The sequence below is a fragment of the Sceloporus occidentalis genome, unplaced genomic scaffold (genome assembly GCF_023333645.1).
Source record: "Sceloporus occidentalis isolate IW3139 unplaced genomic scaffold, rSceOcc1.0.p SCAF_14, whole genome shotgun sequence".
NCBI lineage: Eukaryota > Metazoa > Chordata > Lepidosauria > Squamata > Phrynosomatidae > Sceloporus > Sceloporus occidentalis.
The window spans coordinates 10,970,959-10,995,946 of record NW_028316994.1 but is presented as its reverse complement, the minus strand read 5'-3'; the positions used below and the strand labels follow the sequence as shown (position 1 = coordinate 10,995,946).

Here is a 24,988-nt window from a genome sequence, read left to right as displayed (position 1 = left end):
TTGACAAGATTGTCTAGTCGTGTCTGATTGTAGGGGGCAGTGCTGTTACTAAGCTGAGGAAGCCAGCTTTTTTGAAGACAACTTCCATGGTCAGGTGGCCAACATGACTGAACAGAACACTGTTACTTTCCCACTGAAGTGGTATCTACTTATCTACCTGCACTTTTACAGGCTTTCAAACTGCTAGGTTGGCAGAAGCTGGGACTAGTGATGGGAGCTCAGCCCATCCCGTGACTCTTGGGTTTCGAACTGCAGACCTGCTGACCTTGTGATCATCAGAGTCAGCATCTTAACTGCTGAGCCACTGCATCCTTTTCAATTTAATTAGACTAATTCAAAGACCCTCTTCAATCACTCTTATTCTTTTTAAGAGCAGCTTACCATTCTTTGTAGGAGGATCTATCTGCTTCCCGAAAGTTCTTTATTGACATTTTATTGAATGCATAGGTCACAATGTTCCCAATGAGAATATCTTCTCTGGAGTCAAGAATATTGCACTGGAGCCAAGGCCATTGCCAGTTGCACACAGAGCTCAAACTCTTGCTGAAGGTCCCAGGCAAGATTAAAAGGAAGAATAGCCAAATGTCTGCCAGTGGCTTTTTGTGTTGCATCCAGCCACATCTGGATCTGTACATTTTTCCCAACACACTATTGCTGTGATTTCCTGCAGTATCAATCTCCAGAAAACCAATGGCTCCAAATTAATCTCTGGCACTCAGTGATGAAGTATCCAAGTTAGACAGGGTGCCCTGCCACCTCAAGCAGATATTGTCTTGAAAGAGGTCCTTATAGACAGCATGAATCCCAAGAGAATTCAGTTAGAAAGCTGTCTTTGGTGAGCAGTTGCAATTCCACAGGTATTCCAGATTAATCACTGCAATTGTGATAATTATGGGGCAAATAATTATCATTCAGAAAGTTCATGCACAACTGGAAAAACAACAACAAGTGCAATCCAAGGAGTAGTAAAGTCCCATAACAGTAGTTCCTCCATAACAGCAGAAAAGCAGGGCATAAATTGAATGAATGAATGAATGAATGAATGAATGAATGAATGAATAAAGATCATGTGACACACACATAGGGGTCATGGTGAATCCTGGGTACTAGTGGCCTGACTTTTGAAATAGGTGTCAATAAAATTGTGTGGAAAAGCCTGCACATTGGACAATCCAGATTCAGTAGTGAGTCACACTGTGAAGCAACACAATGAGATCATAAAATCTTTAGCATGTCAACACTGCCAAAGACTCTTGAAGCCAAAGTAAGGAACCTCTATACCATGGTATCTCCCATTTTCCCATGGCTTCTCACCTCCTCTTTTTCCCCTCTCCGATCAATCAATGTAGCTTTCTAAAAGCCTCACAGCACAGCAGACTGATGGGACAATGGAGTTTTTGGGTGACTGAACGCTCCTGAATATGAAAGCGATAATAATCTTTTCTCTATGCAACACTGATGCTACCTTTAAAATGAGCTCCTCCTCCTTCTTGCCAATTCCTTCACTGATCGTAATGCATACCTCCCAACATTTCACAGATTTTCACACTGGGGCACAGGTGACCTAGCAATATCAGAGTGTTTTCAGGATGACAAAAATTATTGATGAGTAGCAACACATGAGCTGGGAGAAGCTATAGCAGTTTCCTTTTGCCTGAAGCTACAGGGAAGGTCAAGATTCTGCCCCTTCCTTCCTGTCCTCTCCTCCACCATGAGCTAATTGATTCAAATCTACTTTTCTATTGCTCCAACCATTTCCCTAACTTCTGAGCACTTAGTTCCTTGGGCTTCATCCAGACGTGTGGGTGTTAGCTGCCTCTTGCTGACACTTCAAACTCTCAGATTCCCAAATGACCTCATCCAGTAGTTTCATCTTGATGTTGAATGACATAGCAGATAAAAATGGTAGTCTGTGCAGTCTGAGACACCATTTCTAAGGAGCTCAACAAGAATCCAGAGCTACGCCTTCTAGAAATTGTCTCATTATGCAGGATTGGAACTACTGGAACTATTGGCTGAGTGAATGCTAGGTAAGGAGGACAACCTGCCCTCTCGATCCTTGCCCATCATGGTTGACCACCCAGGGAGGGGATGCTGTTAAAATATTACTACAATCTATAATCAATGCATCCTTCAGGGAGGATAAATTTCCATCAAAATTAAAATTAGCAGTGGTTAATCCTGTGGGTAACACTGCTGGTGCTCTTGGACATCTCAGTGGCCTTCAATACCATAGACCATGGTATCCTTCTGAGGGAGTTTGGAATTGGAGGTACTGCGCTCCGTTCCTACCTGTGGGGCAGATTCCAGATGGTGATGCTGGGGAACAGTTACTCTTCTAAGGTAGAGCTGACATCTGGCATCCCTCAGGGTGCCATTCTGTCCTCCATGGTGTTTTACATTTATATGAAGCTGCCGGGAGAGAACATCCAGAGACATGGGGCACAGTGTTATCAGTTAACTAATGACACCCAAATATGTTTCTCTTTCCCTCTGACTGCTGCAGTGACTAAGGATGGCATCTCTCCTCTGAATGCCTGCCTTGAGTCGGTAATGGGCTGGATGAGGGGAAACAAACCCAAGTTGAATCCAGAGAAAATAGAGGTACTTGCGATAGGAACCTCAGGTCTGGGGAAGGAAATTTGAGAGCCATTAGGGCTGAAGGGCGGGATATAAATACCTAAATAAATAAATAAATTTGTCAACCTGTCCTTGACAGGATCAAACTTCCCCTAAAGGATGAAGTTTGCAATTTGGGAGTACTCCTGGATCTGTCTCTACAGTTGTCATCTCAAGTAGATGTGACGGCCAGGAGTGCTTCATACCAACTTCGATTGATATGCCAACTGCATCGCTACCTGGACTGAAAGGACCTTGAAGCAGTGGGAGGGATCATCCAGAGACATGGGGCATGCTGTTATCAGTATGCTGATGACACCTTTAAAGCCCTATATGGCTTGGGCCCAAGTTACTTGTGGGAACTCTTCTCCCAATATAATCCTCTGCACAGAATATTGGGGAAGGGCTTGCTGGAATTAAAAACGACTAGACTAATCTCAACTTCCCAAAGAACTTTCACCATAGTGACTCCAAGACTGTGGAACAGTCTCTCAGAAGAGATCCATCTAACTACCTCCTTGGAGACCTTTAAGCCCCAATGTCCTGGTTGGGGCCGTCCTCTGCCCTGATTGGTGGGCTGGGCGGAAGGGCCCGCCCCTTCCACGCGTGCCGCTCTATAGGGGCGGAGGAAGCCTCTATGGTGAGGCCAACCAATGAGCTGCCCTGGAAGAGGAGCCTCACCATGGGGTGAGGAGGCGGGGCCTTGCCCTATATATATAGGCCTTGGGGCCAGGCCCCGCAGCCATTTGCTGCTCAGCTCTCCCACCTACCCTCCTCTAGGGTGCTGGGTTTTCTGTCACAATTTGGGGCGGCAACATAGGCCAGGATCTGGTTGGTTTGGTTACCAGGGCTATGGAGAACTGGTTTGGGAGTCAATAGGGGGCGAGCTGGGCATGCGTTGTGGCCATTGCGGGGGCCACAACATGGTTAAGCCACCTGGTGAAAAGGGGCTATGAGAACAAGAGAGTGCCTGGTGTGATGGCAGCTAGTTGGCGTTCCTTAGCCCCTAGATCATCCCAACGGTATGCTGCTTATCGATTAACCGTGGGGTTATTCGATGCTTCACTACCTGACCTTATGCTTTGTGCCAACCCTTCTGTTCTGGTTTGCTGTTGCTAATAAAGTTGTGGCCTTTCATCCAATTTAGTTTCATGTGGTTTTTTTGCGCGGGCCTCCCAGACAATGGTGATTAAAAATTAGAAGATGGTCATTCGTTACATATGCAGCTTTGAGCTATTTTTGAACACTTCTGTATCAGGTCTTCTTGTTTAAAAGAATCAGGAATATTAAACAGGCCATGGATAAAATATAACAGAGAACTTTGATAAAGTGTCACTTCTTCTTCCTGATCAGCTGCGCTCTTGTGTTCAGCTCCGGTCTCCATAAAATCATGTAGCATTTAGGGAAGAACATGCAAGCCAGTAAGCCAAAAGTTGAAACCAAGATAGAGAAGACTTCCACAGCCACCATATATTTCCCTTTAGTGCTCAGGTAACTTGGCACAAAGGAAATCCAAACACTGCAGAACACCAACATGCTGAAGGTGATCAGCTTGGCTTCATTGAAACTGTCAGGCAACTGCCTGGCAAAGAATGCAATAGTGAAGCTGGTGAAAGACAGAAGTCCCATGAAGCCCAGGACAAGGTAGAACATGAGGTCTGAGCCCTCATTGCATTGCAATATAATCTCTGCTGGCTGGGAATGCAGGTCAGCCTCTGGAAATGGTGGAGAAGTTGTCAGCCACACTGCACTGATGCTAATTTGAATGAGAGAGCAGAAAAGAATGATCAATATTGCCAGCTTCATCCCTACATATTTCCTCATTGTGTTTCCTGGCTTTGTAGCCACAAAGGCCAGCAAAACAATGATGGTTTTGGCCAACATGCAAGAAATGGCAATGGTGAAAATGTTACCAAAGACTGTTTGCCGGAGTATGCAGGATCCTTTTGTAGGTTTACCAAGAAAAAGAAATGCGCACAGAAAACAGAGCAACAGTGAAGTGAGCAGAACACAGGTGACACACCAGTTGTTGGCTTTAACTATGGGAGTGATCCTGTGATAAATGAAAATCCCCATTATCATAATGATGATTGCGCAAAAGAAAAGAGCAGAGGAAGCCAAGGTTGCTCCTAGGGGTTCTGTGTAGGACAAGTAGGTAACCACTTTTGGGATGCATTGATTTCTTCTTTTATTTGGATATTGATCTTCGGGACACTTTTCACATTCGTTTGCATCTGAAATTCATAACAAAAGTCTCAGTATTAGCAAAATGTGCATTTGTTCAGAATCATCATTTTTTATGATTAGGCATTTAGAAAACAGTCTCTTTCTCATCAAAGAGACTTATGGATGTGTTCACACATAGTCCCTTCATTCCTGTTTCTCAATCCATCTGATACTACATGTGTTTATTTTAATTACTCTCAAAATGCACATTTTAATGCATTTTTGAGTTGAGAGATGGAGAGGATGTGACATCCTTAGCTAGGCCCCAGATCCAATATAAAATCACTCAGGATTTCCCCACTAATCCAGAAGCAAGAAAGTCCCAAATTAGTAAACCATCTCATGTAGAAATTAATCTACCAGGGAAAGAAATTTTGGATTGGTTATTGGACTTGAATGTTTTTTGAATTCCATCTCTCCCCATTGATGACTGGGGTAACAGGTTAGTCACCCCTGGAAAAACTGTGATTTTTGTTGGATGATTGTAACAAAGATAAAACTTTTAGAATATTGGGCTTGTCCTTATGCTTGCATGCAAAGACCTGATGTTTGCAAGCAAATCTGATCTTTGTAATTGTTACAATAAAATTGTTTGTTAGTTATAATAAAATTATGACTGATTGCTTAGGAATTTTTTTTACAGGACACATTTTGGAATTTCAGCAAGTGATCATCCCTGGGATTGATTCTTAAGGTATAAAAGGTAAAGGTAAAGGTTTCCCCTTGACATGAATGTTGAGCCGTAACCAAATGTGCTCATCTCTGTTACTAAGCCGAAGAGCCAGCGTTGTCCAAAGATGACTCCAGTGGTCATGTGGCCAGAATAACTGTATGGAATGCTGTTACCTTCCCACTAAAGTGGTACCTAATCATTTATCTGCATTTGCAGGTTTTTGAACTACTAGGTTGGCCGAAACTGGGACTAGTGATGGGAGCTCACTCAGTCACACGGAGCTTAGGCCTCAAACTGCCAACCTTCTGACCTTATAATCACCAGAACTGGCATCTTAACCACTAAACCATCATCTCCCTTCAACTTTAATTTCCATCTATATTTCACATGATCTCATGTCCAAGCTGAAAGAGAAGCCCTTTCAAAAATATATATACTTGTTTTGTTTGATAAACAGAAAATAGGTAGACTAGTCCTCAGAATAAAAAATAAAATAAAAAGTATGCTTCTTACCCAAGGATTTTGCATCCATGGATTCAACAAACCACAACTTTTTTTTTTTTTTGGGGGGGGGGTTTGAAAAAAATCCCCAAAGCTAATGTTGATTTTACCATCTTATATAAAGGACACTATTTTACTGAGACACTGTATATAATGGGTCTTGAGGATCTATTGATTTTGGTAACTATAGGTATGTCCGGGAACCAAACCCAAACAATACACCAAGGTCCTAATGTATTATACTGTATTACGTTATGTTCTTTTTCTTACCATAGTGGGTGGAAATCCTTCCAGAAGCACAAGAAACACAGTCGTAACAACATTTGTGGTTCCCTTGTTGAACAATCTTGTTGTATCCAAGATGGCATTCCTCAACACATCTGGCCTTGGGTAGCATCTAAATGGAAGCAAAAAGATGGATTCTAAAGTCCATTATGTAGTAATAGCTTTATTGTTATATTCAGGATGGAAACAAAGTCACTGTCTTCAGGGTTATTATGTTCAGCTTCAGTTGCTTTAACCCAAGTGATCCGTGCTACCACCACTGACACCTGTCACTTTCTCTGAGGTCACAAGGCATGTGATTGACATTGGGAGCCTAGTTTTCAACCTCAGAGAGAGTGACCCATGGGAGCGATGGTGGCAGGCATAGTAGGACAGGTGTGTAGGCAGCCACCCAGCATCACACTGGAGTGCCCAGGTAATGGGGGGAGATTTGGGGCAGCTTCCAGACATGAATACTTTGTTATCATCCCAGAGTACTCTGGCCCATGTAGGTCCACCCTTAGTGTTCCATGGAAAGTAATGGAGTAATGTTATGTCAGCTGGCTTGGTAGGAAAACTCAAGTCTGAAGGGCAGATAATTTTTCCATAACTTACAAAGATGCACCAATATGTTTTGAGTGGCTGTTAATTTTTCGGGACCAAAGTTAATCTCTGCATCAAATGTGATCTCTAGATTGTATCTGACTTTGGATACTCAAGAACCTGGAAATATCCCACCCTTTTAAGTTTTGTTTTTATAAAAAACATCTTCACCCCTTCAAATTTGTGATTCCACGCAATATTGCTTCCATTGATGGTGAACCTTTTGCCTACGGGAGCCTGTGGGTCCATTCTTCCAACTTGAACTTTCTGGAAAGATTGATTAGGGAAAGTGACCAAGTTGATAATGTCTAAAGCAGATGCCAGGTCTCCATTCTCATCAAAATAAATTTCTTCCCCAGCACTGTTATTAAAACGGATGTATTTCAAAAGTGTGCGAAGCTGAATTAGTGAACAAATGGTTGATAAATTTGGTTAGCTGGTGGGAAAAGGGATTTGACTACCAACCTATTAGTCATTCAATCAATCAGTCACTCAATCAATATCTTTCAAGTAGTGCAGGGACCTACTAAAATGAAATACACCTCAAACAGATCACACATACCATCAAATAGCAATTAAAACATGCAAACATGTATTATATTAATACAGTTGCTGAGTACTTAAAAGTTTCATATATTTCTCCACCAAATGTAATGGTGGAGGGACTGAGTGAAAGGTTTCATACCTGAAGCAGTTGAAATGGGGAGATATGGCCATTTAAATAGTCTGGACTAATGCCACAGAGGGCTCTTTAGTTTATGACCAGCACTTTGAAATGTGATAATAAACCCATTTAACAAAGACTTTCTGTTCTATTTCCTGTCAATGGTTTGCTTTTATAGTACTGCCTTTCTGTGACAAACTCCCCTTTTTTTCAAAATTTTCCATTTATCTATCTAAACATCTTAGTAAAGTACTAATCTCAGAATTCCATAGCAGTGAGCCATGTCAGTTAAAGCAGTGTCCAATTGCAGTGCAGATACAGCCTGGATTTCAGTAATCTCTATTAAAAAATCTGTGACTTCCTGTGTTAAAAGTTAATGTTCATCTGAATTGATATCTCATGGTTTTGAGGGGAGGGGGGGTTCGGGCTATGTGGCCATGTTTTTGAAGAGTTTATTCCTCGTATTTTGACAGCATCTGTGGCTGGTATATTCAGAGAAACCAACATTCTCAGAACATGCCAGCTACAGCTGCTGGTGAAACGCCAGAAATAAACTCTTCTAGAACATGGCCACATCACCCAAAAAACCTTTGACTACACACTGATATCTGATGGTTTGTCCCTTCAGTCTGTTTTTTATAGCTTACAATTCTCTCTCTATTGTTTTAAAATAATAAACATCTATATCATGTGAAAAGTACAGTAATTACCCAAAGCTTTAGTGCAGTGATTCCCAAAGTGGGCAGTAGCACCCCAATGGGGGCATTGGAAAACTCCAAGGGAGGCTGGGAGAACAAACACAGCGGAGGGGGGGGGTGAGGAAGAAGGAAGACTTCAGGGAATTGTGGGGTGAGGGTTGTATGAAACTTCTTTTGTGCACCCTTCTGGGACAGGACAGAGGGAGGCCTAATGGAGATCTGCTCAGGCAACACTCTGTCTGTCCATCCAAGCTGCAAGACAAGAGACCCACCATTTCTCCTCCAGCTTTGCTTCATGCTAGAGCAGAGAAAAAAGGGGAACCCCATCATTCCTCTTTCCTCCCCTCTTTGGGAGGCAAGGTACTTGCATGCCCACCTTTCTGCACAAACTTCTCAGGTCCTCCAAGCTGAGAGCCCATGGAGGAAAGACACTTCAAGTAATACATAAAAAGGAAGGGGTGCAGGCACATGCGTGATCTCCCCCTTGCCTTGGCTACGTAGCTCAAGCCAGCTGTCCATGGCAAAAAGGAGCTCAAGGGGCTGGTAGGCTAAAAAAGTTTGAGGACTATTGCTTTAATGCATGGCAAAAGAAAGTCAACATGCAGCAAGAGAGAAGATGCTTTCTCAGTACCTCTCCACATGCCATTGATGCACTTCTGTTCTCTTCTCAACCGAAAGCAGAGAAGCAAGGACAAAGTCACTTGTCTCTTCCTGCATGTTGACTTTGTTTTGTCATGTGATAAAGCTACCGGATAAACTGGGCAGCTAGATTATATTGGGCTTCCATAAGACTTTATCTCAGCATTTAAACTTCAGGACATCTGCATAAGCCATGGAAAGGGACATTGCAGCCCATTGGCTTCGTGCATCCAGCCCCTAAAAATTAAGTGAGAATAGCCCTCCATCTTCCTGCTCCTAAAAAGGGTGTTTGGAAGCAAATTTATTTTAATTTTATATGAAAGGTTGTGGGTGATGATGTACCCCTTCATGTTCTCAAGGAAACCCAACATGGCTCCCAGACTTTGGCAACTGCACACCCCTGGCAGATACCCTGTGGAAATACACCGGCACCTTGAATCTTGTATATGAATAAAATTGCTTCAGTAAAGCAATGCATCACACTTCCTAAGAAATATTAACTTGCCTGCCAGGGCTGAACATTCAGAAGGTTCCACTTCTTCCCAGTCACTCGTGTTTTCTGCTTGGCCTGCAATGAATATGCGGCATGAAGAGCATGAGCTACAGCATAGACAGCATTGTAGATATTGTAGCTCTGGCCACACATCCTCATTTCAAAGAGAAGTCCAGAGAGGGTGCTGAGCTTCTCTTTACCAGTGCAATTGCTTACATTTGGGTAATTCAGATTATATAGTGGAAATGAACAAGTAAATGCACTACACCAGAACTGGTGTATTTCATGAATCCCTGACCGAAATGGATTTATGTTCTGCTGAAACTCCTGGAATCCAGGCACCACCTTGGAGTGTAAGGCAAAGGCCAAGGTGCCATTGAAGGATTTTACTGCAAACCTTCTCCCATCAAAAACAGTTGTGACATCCCACTGAGCGGTTGTGATCCAAACCTTCTCCATGGACAACTTGTCATAATATTCCAAACCTTCAAGAATTGACTGTAAACCCTCCATAGATTGAACATTCCCACTGACTAGGATCACATTAATTTTGTATGACCACAGAACATGGAAAACTGTATTCAGTTTTTTTTCAACAATTGGTATGTAATCTGTCACTGTAGGTATGGATTGGGTAAAAGAAATACAAATATCTCTCCCCTGGATGGTGGCACTGAAGGTCCGAAGAAATCTTTCACCGCTTGCATCTTCTGGAATGAGGAGGCCTATCCAATTCCACCCAAAATATTCAAGGAGCTGAATAATGCCAGAATACTGAGAGGTTTCATCTGGAACCATCCGGAAGAAAGAGGGAAACTGGGTTTTATCACTTAGAGCAGGATCAAAAGATCCACTGCTGAGCTGAAAAAGGAAAACCAAACAAAATGTGTTTAAAAACTGAGAAATTCTTTGATTTTGAATAAACGTTCTCTTTTCCTAGATGGTAGTGTGTCATCTCAGGTAAACTTGTCCTCTAGAGAGCCAGAATGGTTTATTGGTTTTAGTGTTGAATTTTAGTGTTGATGTTAGGGTTGGATTGGGTGTTGGTGACCCTTGGTAAGTAACACTCTCTCAGCCTCAGAAGAAGGCAAAGGTAAACCCCCTCTGAACATATCTTGCTATGAAAACCTAGTCTTTTGTGTCGTGTCTTTTTAGATTGTAAGCCTTAGGGCAGGGAACCATCCAATTAAAAAGATTGTATGTACAGTGCTGTGTAAATTTACAGCTCTTTATAAATAAAGGTTAATAATAATAATAATAATAATAATAATAATAATAATAATAATATGTCAAAAATGACTTGAAAATGTATAATGTCTCCTCATACATTTCTCATTGACTGAGGCTCCTAATTCTGACCTGCAAAATGTTTGCAGAATACCTGGACGTTTAATTGCAGAGATATATATCTGTATGTATAATATGAAAGAACCAGCATGGCATAGCAAAACTATGAAACTCACAGGGTGGACCTGGGCAAACCACATTCTCGCAGCCTCAGTGGGAGACAAAGACAAACACGCTCGGAGCAAATCTGGCCAAGAAAACTGTGTTCTAGGTTTGCCTTAGAGTTGCAGTATGCTGAAAATGACCTGAAGGCACACAACAAAAAATATGAACACACAATTTCTACCCCCACTCATATCCCAATCTAGTAGCCCCTTCTTGATCACATTTGTCTTTGAAACTACTTTTTGCTAATGCAGGTTGTCTCAGTAGGGAGGCCAGAAAACAGCTGGATATTTCCCTTTCTTTTGTGTTATGTCTTTTTAGATTGTAAGCCTGAGGACAAGGGACTGTCCAATTAAAAATGGTAAGCCACTCTGAAAGCCTTTGTATCTGAAGAGTAGGTTTGTGATTTTCATTCTCTGAGGCTGAGAGAGTGTGACTTCCACAAGGTCAACACTTTTTTCTATCTCATATTTCATTGCAGAGAGTATCATCACCCTTGAAATGAAACCTACATAATTATTGCTCCTACGCTACACCCCACAGTTGCAGGTCCCTAGAAGGTAACAAGGATGGATACACAGTTTTATCATCCATCACCTTCTTGCCTCTTTACTATTCTCATTTAGCAGGAGTTTTCAGCTAGACAAAAAAACCACATCGCAGCACAAACCAGAAAGGATGGGTGGATGTGTAAAACCTGAGATCACCAATATTGTCCAATTGGTATTTCAAGCTTTTACCAGCTTTATTCTTGATCCAGCTACAAACTCTATTTCTCCCCTGCATGGAATTTCCTATGTATGTCTGTTCACATATGTCTAAATGCATGCATGTTCAACAGTTTTAGAACTATACATTTTTTTAAATGATCTTAAGCGTATTTGGGCACATTTTAAAACTATGAGGCTTTCACCATCCACTACATAGAATACTAATCATTTCTGAAGGCTTTGTTTTATTGTCCAAATCAGTTTCTATGATTGGAAAAGTAGGCAAGGCAGACTGTGATTTTTGTTCAGGTCTGTGTTAGGGTCTGGAAAGCATGACTTGCATGAACTGTTGTATAAAAATGCAATGGAACATCGTTCCTACTGATCCTCAATGCCCACCAAAAGCATTCTTGTGAATTATGTAACTTGAGGTATTTCTCTGATTGTTCATTTTTCTGGAGGTCCTATCTTTTTTCAGAAAAAAGGAAAACATAAAATGTGTTGGGCTTTGGCTTGGCCAACCAGAAGTACCATTTAATATTTTGGCTCAGACATACTCCCTGTCATTTCCCACAGTACAGTTTGGACTATATATGTTCATTATATATTCTTTTAAAACTAATAAAATTTCTATAAAAAGTATTTCTTGGTTCCTACAATCTATACTAAGGCATAATGCATAAACACACCTGTTGTTGTTCTTCTTCTTCTTGTTGTGTGCCTTTAGGTCATTTCTGACTTATGGCAATCCTAAAGTGAGGTTTTCATGGGGTTTTCTTGGCAAGAGAAGGATTGCCATTCTCTTCATGTAAGGCTGAGAACATGTGACTTGCCCAAAGTCTCCAGTGACTTTCATATCCAGGAGAATTGAACCATGGTCTCTAGCGTAATATTCCAACACTGAAACCACTACATCACACTGGCTCTCTATGAAGAAACCTACCTGTGGAATTTTGTAGATATTTAAGATGTTGGCCATCTGGAGAGAATTCTGGGAGCTGAACCCAGTGATGAAGGCCTTGAGTCTCTTGTCCCAGACACACTTGTAATTCGGGAAATTCATTTGCTCCATGAACAGAAGGATCAGCGTGGATTCAATGGCTCTCCAGGAACTAAATCCATTGTTAGCGATTTTTGATCCCAATGTGATGTTGGGTAACAACTTGTGATTCTCGTTGATCTCATGAATGGCAAAATTAAAGGCAAGAACAAGCTGGTAGTTCTTAGGTAACATCCTGGATTGAGAATTATAAAACATCTTACATGGTTGAATCAGATGCATTTTACAAACAATTGTGAATGAAACATAGACAGGGTATAGCAGGAGAAGGTGATTATCAACTCAAATTTCTTTCATGGATCAAGCATGGGCAGGGAGGAATCTGCAAATCAAGTGGTCTCATTGTAAAAGCTGCCTTATGTGATACTTAGAAACATATGAAAAGGCATGATTTGGCTGGAGTCATTTTTGTTTTCATTAAGGACCACTCACCATTTTTTTCATGGATCAAGCACTAAATGAAAGCCTGTGGCTTTATTATTTCCATTGCTTATATCACTGAGAACTTGGCAATATAATGATTAATGCTGGAAAATATATATTAATTACACTGGAAACGATGATGTAGCAATATTTAAAGCTACTGCAGGAAATGGAATGAATGTTTTCATCCTGCTTTCTCTGAGCTCTGGTATGGAACCATATACATAGCACAAGACTGATATATCTGGATGTTCCCCCCCCCCCCATGATATAGAATTTTGGTGTGTGCCATTCCCTTAGAATGATAGTCTTGCTTCCAAATACAGAACATTGCCTCAGTGGAAGCTGGAGTAACACCATTTTGACATGCCATTATCTGTCTACTGGGCTGAGCTAACTCTGGCTGTTTGATTAAGGAAGGTGATTTGATCTGGTAGAATCAAGCCACTGATCCAGTTCACATGAGTTCTCATACATCACCTGAGTTCACCTGCATACCACAAGTCAGTAATAGGATAACAGAACTGTTGAGTTGGGTGATACCATGTCCCTTGTGTAGAAATACACAATTAAATCACTTCTGAAATCATCCGGAGACATGGTATGCTGATGACACCCAAATATGCTTCTCTATGCCTCCAACTGCTACACTGACTAAAGATGGAGACTCTGAATGCTTGCCTAGAGTTGCTAATGGGCTGGATGAGGGACAACAAACTCAAATTGATTCCAGAGAAAACAGAGGTACTCACAATAGGTACCCTAGATCCGGGGAAGGAAATTTGTCAACCTGTCCTGGACTGGGTCACACTTCCCATAAAGGACAAAGTTCACAGTTTGGGAGTACACCTGGACCCATCAGTACAATTGTCATCTCAAGTGGATACGAAAGCCAGGAGTGCTTGGTACCAACTTCGGTTGTTATGCCAACTGTGCTCTTACCTGGACTGAAAGGACCTTGAAGCAGTGGTACATTCTCTGGTAATCTCTCATCTTGATTTCTGTAGTGCACCCTACATGGGGCTACCCTTGTACCAAGTTCAGAAGCTTCACTTAATTCAAAATATGGAAGCCAGACTGGTCAACAGTTCTTTAAGGTTTGACCATATAACACCAGTCCTGAAAGATCTTCATTGACTACTGATTAGCTTCCGGGTGCAATACAAGGTGTTTGTTATTACCTATTAAGGCCTACTTTGCTTGGCCCCGAGTTAATTGCAGGAATGCCTCTCCCTACATAATCCGCTCTGCATTCTCAGGATATCTGGGGAAAATCTGCTTGAATTACACTCAACAAGACTAGTCTCAATGTCTCAAAGAGCTTTTACAACAGTGGCTCCTAAATTGTGGAACAGCCTCCCAGAAGAGATCTTTCTTATTACCTCCTTGGAGGCTTTTAAGAAGGCAGTTAAGACAGATCTCTTCCGGTGAGCCTACCCATCCAATCTACTATAAGAAATACTGTTCCATTCCTCTGTTCAGGATTATAACACTCTATCCCACAGTCGCTTTGACTGTATTGTTTTAACTGTTTTAACTGTCAAATGCTATATACCTTACTGTTTTACTTTTTATTGTATATATACTCTCTGTGTGTGTGTGGTTGTAATCCCGCCTTGATCCACCTGGAAGAGGTAGGAAAATATAAATAATTTTTTTTAATTTTTTATAGTAAAATGATATCCTTCATATAAAATGTCCAAATCAAGATTTGCTTTTTGTATTTGTGTGTGTGTGTTTATGTGAAGTTTTCTAAGGCATAGATAACTGACTCCATGGATTCAGAATCTGTGGATAGAGAGAGCTGACTTTCCTATAACCAGCTAGAAGCTCTAGTCACTCAAAGAAAGAATAGCATATCTGAAGCAGCTGTCAATCTGAGTATAACGGTCAACAGTAAAAAGAAAATTTACTTGAATTAAATTCAAATTAGACAAATCATGCTAAGAGCGGCTTACCACATTGTGTAGGTGGAACTATCTGCTTCCTGAAAGTTGTTTAATGATATTTTATTGAATGTAAAGGACACAATTTCCCCAATGAGAATATCTTCTCTAAAGGCAAGGGCATTGCATTGGATTTGTGGCTGCCAGTTGCAAATGGAGCCCAAACTATTGCTGAAGGTATCGGGCAAGAAGAAAAGGAGGGAGAGCCAAACGTCTGCCAGTGGCTTTGCATGTTGCATCCAGCCCCATCTGGGTCCATGCATTTTCACCAACACACAATTACTGTGATTCATGCAGTATCCAGCTCCAGAAAACCAAAGGCTCCAAATTAATCTCTGGCACTCAGTGATGAGGCATCTAAGTTAAAAGGGGTGCCCTACCATCTAAATTAAAGAGGGTGCCCTACCGTCTGAAGGAGACGTTGTCTTAAAAGGAACCCTTATAGACAGCATGAAGCCTAAGAGAATTCATGCAGGAAGCTGTCTTTTGTGTTGCAAAAGAATTATTGTAGCAAACTGTCTTTGGTGAGCCGTTGCAATTCCACAGACATTCTAGGTCAAGCACAACAATTGTGATAATTATGGGGCAAATAATTATCATTCAGAAAGTTCATGCACAACTGGAAAAAACAACAAGTGTGATCCCAGGAGTAGTAAAGTCCCATGAAAGTAGTTCCTACATGACAGCAGAAAAGCAAGATATATTATATTGAATGAACAAAGAAAGGACACAGAGGTCACAGTGAATCCTGGGTACTAGTGGCCTGACATTTGAAACAGGTGCAAAGAAAATTGTTAGGAAAAGGCTGCCCATTGGACAATCCAGACTTACTTTTTATGTGTATTATTTTATTTTCCTATGTTATATCTTATATTGATGCTGGTCTTTGACCGTAATAAAGAATTTCATTCATATCACTATGGAGTCACATTCTAAAGCAACACAATGAGACCATAAAATCTTTGGCATGGCAATGCTGCATATGACTCTTAAAGCCACAGTAAAGAACTTCTGTGCGATGATCCCTTCCATTTCCCTGCAGCCTCTCATCTCCTCTATTTCTCATTAATCACTTCACTTTTCTGAAATCCTCACTACCAGACTGGTGGGGCAATGGGTTACCTGGGTGAATGAACACTCCTGAATAAGGAAGAGCTCATAATCTTTTCCTGTGCAGAGTCGAAGGCTTTCATGGCCGGCATCTATAGTTTTTTGTGGGGTTTCAGGCTATGTGGCCATGTTCTAGAAGGGTTTCTTCCTGTGCATTTCCCTGTGATTTGCTCTCCTACCTTTAAAATTAGCTACTCATTTTTGCCATTCCCTTCATTGATCCTAATGCATACCCTCCAACATTTCACAGAATAAAAACTGAGACACATGTGGCCAAGCAACATAATGATGAAGTGACAGACCTAGTGTGTGTGTGTGTGTGTGAAAGGGTGAGAGATGGTGAGAGTGGATGATGTGAACAAGGGAATATGTCTCCAGCTGCATCTACACTGCAGAATTAATGCAGTTTGACATTACAGTCATCCCTTCCCTTACGCAGGGGATCTGTTCCGGACCCCAGCCCGCCCACCCCCGCGTAAGGGAAAAAACGCGAATGCACAAGGCCCATTGTTTCCTTCCGGAGCACGCCTCCCTTACTTCCGGCACAGCTTCCAGCATATGCTGGAAGATGTGTAAAATGTGCCCACGTATAATGCAGGCGCACTGTACTTTAACTGTGATGACTCCCTGCAATGGAATTCTGAGATTTGCAGTTTTATGAGCTACAGTAGGCCCTTGGTAACTGCTGGGCTTGGTCATGTGGATATCAGTATCCATGGTCCCATTAATTACACTGGCTTAGTAAAGTGGTATGCCATATATATATATATATGGCAAAATCAATCTTTGCTTTTTGACATTTATATTTTTTTGGAATATTTACAAGATGTGCATGGTTGAATCTATTGATAAAGAAACTGTGGATATGGAGGGCTGATTGTATTTGGCCTTCTCAGTCAGAGAGCTCTAGGCCCCACCAAACAACAATCCCAAGATTTGATAAGATGGAAGGCATGGCAATTAAAGTGGTATAAAACTGCATTAATTCTGCAGGCAGTATCCTGGGAGAAGGGGAAGTGTGTGAACCTACCTCTGAAGTAACAGGGTGGTTTTCTTTGTGGGTAGGATATACTTTGCATTGTTAAAGCCTAACGTGAAGCAAGAAAAAGAGAATATCAGAGGGGGTGCACGTAGGGACCCAGACAAATAGGTACAAAGTGAGATAAAATGGAAGGAAGGAGACATGCTTTGGAAGTTTTCCCTTACCTTTGTCTACATTATCCCCTATGACCATTGCCTCTTGAGGGGCTTCCTGTGATATTGTCATGCACCGCTACCATTTTGTTATTAGTATGGGGATGTGCATGTACACACACACACACACACACAGAGAAAGAAAGCAAGAAAGAGAAGTGATCTGCAAGTGGCTCTGCATGGCAAAATATTGTTACTTCTGTTGTTGGTGTAGTTGTTGTTACTATTGCTGCTATTACCATGTAACTGACTTAAAACAATGTTGCTTTCTCTGGATGAAAATGAATGGTCTTGATAGGGTGGACTGTCAACAAAGGGGCAAGATCCCTGGGATCTGAATCCAGACTGTTTCTCTGCATTATGTAACTGGCCAGCAATATTTCATGGGGTGATTTTAACAACCTGGAAGAGAATCATAGCCCCTACCATCATTGGACCATACAGAACTTGTCTCTCCAGCCTAGGAAATCACTCTCCCCCAAATGTGTGCTCACTTGGGCTGATTATCCCTTGGCATCTCCTGCACTGCCTCTTCAAGGGTGGCCCATTTAAGGGAAGCACCCAGTCCAAATGTCTTCAATGCCTTACAAGCCACAACTGCAATGTATATGTTGGAGGGGTATATTAAGCCCCCTTTCAATAAGTATGCATGTGACAGACTTGGGTTCCTGAGAGACAATCACGATTTCTTTGGCTATCAGGAAACTGCAGGGGAAGGAGTAGATATAAAAGGCAAGAGTGGGTGATTGTGAGAGGATTTTTAGAGGAATTTTCAGAGAGAATTGAAGGGAGCTGAGGGAAGGTTTGAGTTCAAGGGAGGTTCTTGAATGAGAGCCCTATAGAGAGGGTCAGATAAGGAATCTGAATAGGCCTAGAGAAAGTCAGACAGGTATTCTGAGAAGCCAGTAGAGAAACTGGAGAAAGAGACAAAGGGTCTCAATATAGTCAGATAAAGATACTGACTGGGAGAGAAAGAGTATTGGAGATTTTAAAAAGGAAACTTTGAAACACCTGCAACTGTTATATTAATGGAACTGTACCACGTGTGAACTATTCTATCTATGCTCCTTTTTTACGAACTATTATTAAATAAAGTTACAATTTATTTGTTGTAAAAGAAGCCTCTGCCTGAGTGAATTCTAGACCATATAGCCACAGACAAACACATTACCTAGGACATTGAATTTATAAGAGGAAGACACTGGAGACCCTAGCCCTTATACATTTAGGGAACGTGTATAAAGGGTGGAAGCAGGGCAGGTGTCATTGAGGGGGAACCTTCTATAAGGGGGAGCTAAAAGGTAACCCAGTGCATATAAAGAGGGCCATGTCACGATGACAACCAGGGAACTGGGTCCAAAATTCTTATGTGTTCCAGAAACCTTCCAGCCAAAGCATGGACTTTATCACACAAGTCTTGGTCCAATCTCAGTCCTGCCAGAATAGTTTTATTTAAATAAAAATAAACATACTAGAGTTCGGTTTTCTTTCTGATCACATCTCCTTCAATAGTGTGATCGGAGCCCTTGACAGTCCCACAGATTGTGTTTGTCATTCCCACTTAACACCACCTTGCTGCTCCATGCATGGCTTACTTTTGTTTATTTACTTTTAAAATTTTAACACAATTATGGAGTAATGAGAACATGATTTAGTTTTTTTAAAAAATAAAAAGAAGGAGAAGAAAAGAAAATAAAAGAAAAAAAGTGAGGAGCAAAAAAAGAAAACAAGATACTTAGAAATAGCAAGCGGAAAGGGGAAAGCAGTAAGGAGGAGACTGACACTGTGTGACTCTCCAATGTCAGGACTGCCACAGAATGTAACTATTGTACTTGTGGAGTAATGAGGCAGTGTGACTGGCTTTTTATTGATGGATTTTCGCATAGATGCCATTGGACAAAACTTCAGAATCACAGTAGCAACAGATTGGAGGCAAGGTTGTGTGATAGGTACTGCTGAATGTTCTGTTCTCTTCATACAATTACATGAGAGACTTCTTTTTTCTTGTTAACATCACCTTCTACTTCTCCTCCATGTAAATCAGGTTTACATCCTCACCTATCCCATGGCTTCTATTGGTTTTTTTACCTTAATATGTGTATTTTATGTAATGACTGTGTTTTAACTATATTGTAACTCACCTCAAGCCGTGAGGAGAGGCGGGTAAGAAATAAAATTATTATTATTATTATTATTATTATTATTATTATTATTATTTTAAAAAACCCAAAGAAGCGGTTGATGATTCAGGGAGATTTATGCAATCCACCCCATCCTTGTCTCCCACATTGGCTTCATAAAAACCCTAAGTATCAAGATGCCCTGTTTCTGTCCTTACCCTCAAAGTAACACAAATATGCACTAGTACCCTGCAGCAGCCACATAGCTATTCCCCATTTGCCTAAACTATCTGTATTTTAACCCAATTATAATATTTAAGTGGAGAAATGAAAGAAATTGTGATTTTAAAAAATATATGAAGATGGTCATTCATTACATCTGCAATCTTGAGCTACTCCTGAACACTTCCCTGTCAGGTCCTCTTATTTAAAAAGAATCAGGAATATTAAAGAGGCCATGCATAAAGTATAAAACAGAAGTTTGCCAGATTTTCATGTCTTCTTCCTAATAAGCTGCTCTCTTGTGTTCAGCTCAGGTCTCCATAAAATAATGTAGCATTTAGGGAAGAACATGCAAGCCAGTAAGCCAAAAGTTGAGACCAAGATAGAGAAGACTTCCACAGCCACCATATATTTCCCTTTAGTGCTCAGGTAACTTGGGACAAAGGAAATCCAAACACTGCAGAACACCAACATGCTGAAGGTGATCAGCTTGGCTTCATTGAAACTGTCAGGCAACTGCCTGGCAAAGAATGCAATAGTGAAGCTGGTGAAGGACAGAAGTCCCATGTAGCCCAGGACAAGGTAGAACATGAGGTCTGAGCCCTCATTGCATTGCAGTATAATCTCTGTTGGCTGGGAATGCAGGTCAGCCTCTGGAAATGGTGGAGAGGTTGTCAGCCACACTGCACTGATGCTAATTTGAATGAGAGAGCAGAAAATAATGACAAATATTGCCAGCTTCATCCCTACATATTTCCTCATTTTGTTTCCTGGCTTTGTAGCCATGAATGCCAGCACCACAGTGATGGTTTTGGCCAACATACAAGAAATGGCAATGGTGAAAATGTTACCGAATACTGTTTGCCGGAGTATTTGTCGGAGTATGCAGGAGACTTTTGTAGGTTTTCCAAGGAAAAGAAAGGTGCACAGAAAACAGAGCAACAGTGAAATGAGCAGAACACAGGTGACACACCAGTTGTTGGCTTTAACTATGGGAGTGATCCTGTGATAAATGAAAATCCCCATTATCACAATGATGATTGCGCAAAAGAAAAGAGCAGAGGAAGCCAAGGTTGCTCCTAGGGGTTCTGTGTAGGACAAGTAGGTAACCACTTTTGGGATGCATTGATTTCTTCTTTTATTTGGATATTGATCTTCTGGACATTTTTCACATTCGTTTGCATCTGAAATTCATAACAAAAGTCTCAGTATTAGCAAAATGTGCATTTGTTCAGAATCATCATCTTTTTATAATTAGCCATTAGAAAACAGTTTTTTTTCTCATCAAAGAGACTTATGGGTGTGTTCACACATAGTCCCTCCTTTCCTGTTTCTCAGTCCATCTGATACTACTTACTGTATGTTTTTCTTTTTAATTACTCTCAAACTGCACATTTTAATGCAGGAGTTCCCAACCTGGGGGTCACAACCCCTTTGGGGGTCGCTCGACCCTTTTTTGGAGGTCACCAGGTTGGGATTCCCCCCTGCCTCCCACCTCCTTTTTTCTCCGCGGGTGCCGGCACTAGCGCCGGCAACCGCGAGGAGAAGGGGAAAGGGCCGGGGCCTCCTCCTCCTCTTCCCTTCTCCCCACGGGTGCCAATGAAGGGGACAATGATGGGGCTGCAAGTCCCAGCGGCCTTTGTGGCTGGAGGTCCTGCCCCTTCTTCACTGGTGACCTCCCTGATTGGTTGGGAGGCCAGGTAGTGACAGGACCTCCGGCCGCAAAGGCCATTGGGGCTTGTAGGCGATCGAAAGTCCCACCCCCATCTGGCCTCCCAACCAATCAGGGAGGTCTCAGGCAGGAATTTTGCCCACAATGGGGGTTGCGGCCCAACAAAGTTTGGGAACCGCTGTTTTAATGCATTTTGAGTTGAGAGATGGAGAGGATGTGAGGTCCCTGATCCAGTCTAAAATCACTCAAGATTTCCCCCACATTAATCCAGAAACAAGAAAGTCACAAATTAGAAACTAATCTACCCGGGTAAGAAATTATGGATTGGTTATTGGCCTTGAATGCTTGTTGAATTCCTTATCTCCCTACTGATGACTGGGGTAACAGGTTAGTTATCCCTGGAAAAACTGTGCTTTTTACTGACTGACTGTAACAAAGATATAACTTTTAGAACTGATAAATTCTTGGCTTTTCCCTTATGCTTGCATGCAAAGACCATTTTCTTGCACGCAAACGTGATGTTTGTAATACATTAGCATAATAGTTGTTTGTTGTTTACAATAAAATTGTGACTGGCTCCTTAGGATTGAGCCCAGGAACACAGCAAAATTTTACAGCACATGTTTTGGAATATCAGCAAGTAATCATCCATAGGATTATCTTTAAGAAGTCAAGGTAAAGGTAAAGGTTTCCCCTTGACAAGAATTTTGAGTCATAACCAACTGTAGAGGGTGATGCCCATCTCTGTTACTAACCCGAAGAGCCAGCGTTGTCCAAAGATGATTCCGGTGGTCATGTGGCCAAAATAACTGCATGAAATGCTGCTATCTTTCCAAGAAAGTGGTGCCTGTTTATCTACCTGCATTTACATGCTTTTGAACTATTAGGTTGGAAGACGCTGGGACTAGTGGTAGGAGCTCACTCCATCACACGGTGCTTGGGCCTCAAATTGCCATCCTTCTGACCTTATGATCACCAGAACTGGCATCTTAACCATTAAGCCACCATCTCCCTTAAGCTTTAAACTACATCTATATTGCACATGTTCTCACATGTCCAAGTTGAAAGAGAAGCCTTTTGGTAAATATATGTGATTTTTTAAAATTAGACTAGCTATCAAAATAAAAAAGAAAAAGTATAGTTGTCCCTCCTTATCCAAGGATTCTATATCCATGGATTCAGTAACCACAACTTGAAAAAAGAGTGGGTTTTTGGTTTTTTTAAAATCCTGAAAGCAAATGTTTCTTTTACCATCTTATATATTTTTGACACTATTTACTGAGCCACTGTATATAATGGGACTTGAGCATCTATGGATTTTGGTATCTACAGGAGCATCCTGGAACCAAACCCCAACAATACACCAAGGTCCTAATGTATTATACTATATTACATTATGTTCTTTTTCTTACCATAGTGGATGGAAATCCTTCCAGAAGCACAATAAACACATTCGTAACAACATATGTGGTTCTCCTCTTGAACAATTTTGTTGTATCGAGGATGGCATTCCTCAACACATCTGCCATTGGGTAGCATCTAAATGGAAGCAAAAAGAAGGATTCTAAAGTCCATTATGTAGTAATATCTTTATCGTGATATTCAGGATGGAAACAAACTCACTTTCTTCAGGGTTATTATGTCCAGCTTCAGTTGCTTTAACCCAAGTGATCCGTGCTCCCACCACTGACACCTGTCACTTTCTCTGAGGTCACAAGGCATGTGATTGACATTGGGAGCCTAGTTTTCAACCTCAGAGAGAGTGACCCATGGGAGCGATGGTGGCAGGCATAGTAGGACAGGTGTGTAGGCAGCCACCCAGCATCACACTGGAGTGCCCAGGTAATGGGGGGAGATTTGGGGCAGCTTCCAGACATGAATACTTTGAGATCAGCCCAGAGAATGCTGGACCATGTAGGTCCACTCTAAGTGTTCCATGGAGAGTAATGGAGTAATGTTATGTCATCTAATTTGGTAGGAAAACTCAAGTCTGAAAGGAAGATAATTTTTCCATATCTTACAAAGAGGCTCCAAAATGTTTTGAGTGGCTGCTAATTTTTCGGGGCCAAAGTTAATCTCTGCATCAAATGTGATCTCTAGATGGTATCTGACTTTGAATACTCAAGAACCACGAAAATATCCCATCCTTTTAAGTTTTATCTTTATAAAGTATCCTCACCCCTTCAAATTTGTGATTCCACACAATATTGCTTCCATTGATGGTGAACCTTTTGCCTACGGGAGCCTGTGAGTCCATTCTTCCAACTTGAACTTTCTGGAAAGATTGATTAGGGAATGTGACCAAGTTGATAATGTCAAAAGCAGATGCCAGGTCTCCATTCTCATCAAAATAAATTTCTTCCCCAGCACTGTTATAAATAATAAATAATAATAAATGGTTTATTTATATACCGCCCTTCCAAAGATCAGGGCGGTTCACAATAGTTAAAATTACATAAAATTCCATTATACAATATTAAAATACAAACAGTACAAAAGCAAAAAAACAACAACAGATGCCCCCGGGTTAGCAAACCATTGCCTGTGCGGCCTTATGGCGGGGGGGTCTATGAGGACTAATCGGGGAATGCGATATTAAACAGGTGGGTCTTCAACTCCCGTTTAAATTGGGCCAGGGAGGTGACTGAGCGGAGCTCTATGGGCAGCGTGTTCCAAAGGGCCGGGGCGGCGATGGAGAAAGACCTCCTAGAAGTGGAGGATAACCTCGCCCCGGGAACCCTAAGGAGTTGCTGCCCAGATGTTCTGAGGGTGCGAGGCGGAATGTATGGGGAGAGGCGGTCCTTCAGGTAACCTGGGCCCAAGCCATTTAGGACTTTATAGGTCATTACCAGCACCTTGTATTGCGCCCGGAAGCAAATGGGCAGCCAATGGAGGTTTTTTAAAACCGGTGTTATATGGCTGGCCCTGGACGTGCCAGTGACCAGCCTTGCAGCCATGTTCTGCACCAATTGAAGCTTCCGGGTTAGGTACAAGGGCTGTCCCATGTAGAGTCCGTTGCAGAAATCCAATCTCGAGGTTACCAGGGCATGTACCACAGTTTCAAGGTCCCTCTGGGCCAGGTATTAAAACGGATGTATCTCAGAAGTAAGTGAAGCTGAATTAGACAAAAATGGTTGATAAATTTGGTTAGCTGGTGGGAAAAGGGATTTGACTACCAACCTATCAGTCAGTCTGTCAATCAATCAGTCAATCAATCAATATCTTTAAAGTAGTGCAGGAACCTAGTAAAATGAAATACACCTCAAACAGATCAGACATAGCATCAAATAGCAGTTAAACCATGCAAACGTGTATCATATTAAAGCTAAGCAGTGAGTTAAAACAGTTGCGGAGTGCTTAAAAGAGCTTCATACATTTTCCACCAAATGTAATGGTGGAGGTTTCATGTCTCTGTATGTCATGGCCAGCACTTTGAAATGTGACAATAAGCACATTCAACAAAGCATTTCTCTTCTATTTCCTGTCAGTGGTTTGCTTTTATAGTTCTACCTTTCCATGGTAAACTCCATTTTTCAACTTTTTCTATATTTCCCAAATAGCAGTCGTAAATATATTAAGATCTAAGCAAAGTACTAATTCCAGAATTCTATAGCACTGAGCCATGTCAGTTGGAATTGTGTCCAAATGCAGTGCAGATGAAGCCTAGATTTCAGTGATATCTATTAAATAGTGACTTCC

General features: G+C 41.5%; 2 protein-coding genes across 2 annotated transcripts; both read right to left on the bottom strand.

The window, feature by feature from the left end:
• Positions 1–3,951: 3,951 nt before the first annotated feature.
• Positions 3,952–14,091, bottom strand: LOC149303905 (vomeronasal type-2 receptor 26-like). Its single transcript, XM_089480863.1, has 6 exons — positions 13,968–14,091; positions 12,486–12,777; positions 9,393–10,241; positions 7,058–7,285; positions 6,290–6,416; positions 3,952–4,853 (listed from the first exon to the last, which is right to left on the bottom strand). The coding sequence occupies exons 2-6, from the start codon at positions 12,774–12,776 to the stop codon at positions 3,952–3,954; spliced, it is 2,397 nt and encodes a 798-aa protein (XP_089336989.1). The 5' UTR covers position 12,777; positions 13,968–14,091.
• A 5,796-nt stretch (positions 14,092–19,887) lies between these two features.
• Positions 19,888–23,546, bottom strand: LOC149303904 (vomeronasal type-2 receptor 26-like). Its single transcript, XM_089481243.1, has 3 exons — positions 23,469–23,546; positions 22,702–22,828; positions 19,888–20,801 (listed from the first exon to the last, which is right to left on the bottom strand). The coding sequence occupies exons 1-3, from the start codon at positions 23,544–23,546 to the stop codon at positions 19,888–19,890; spliced, it is 1,119 nt and encodes a 372-aa protein (XP_089337369.1).
• Positions 23,547–24,988: the final 1,442 nt, after the last annotated feature.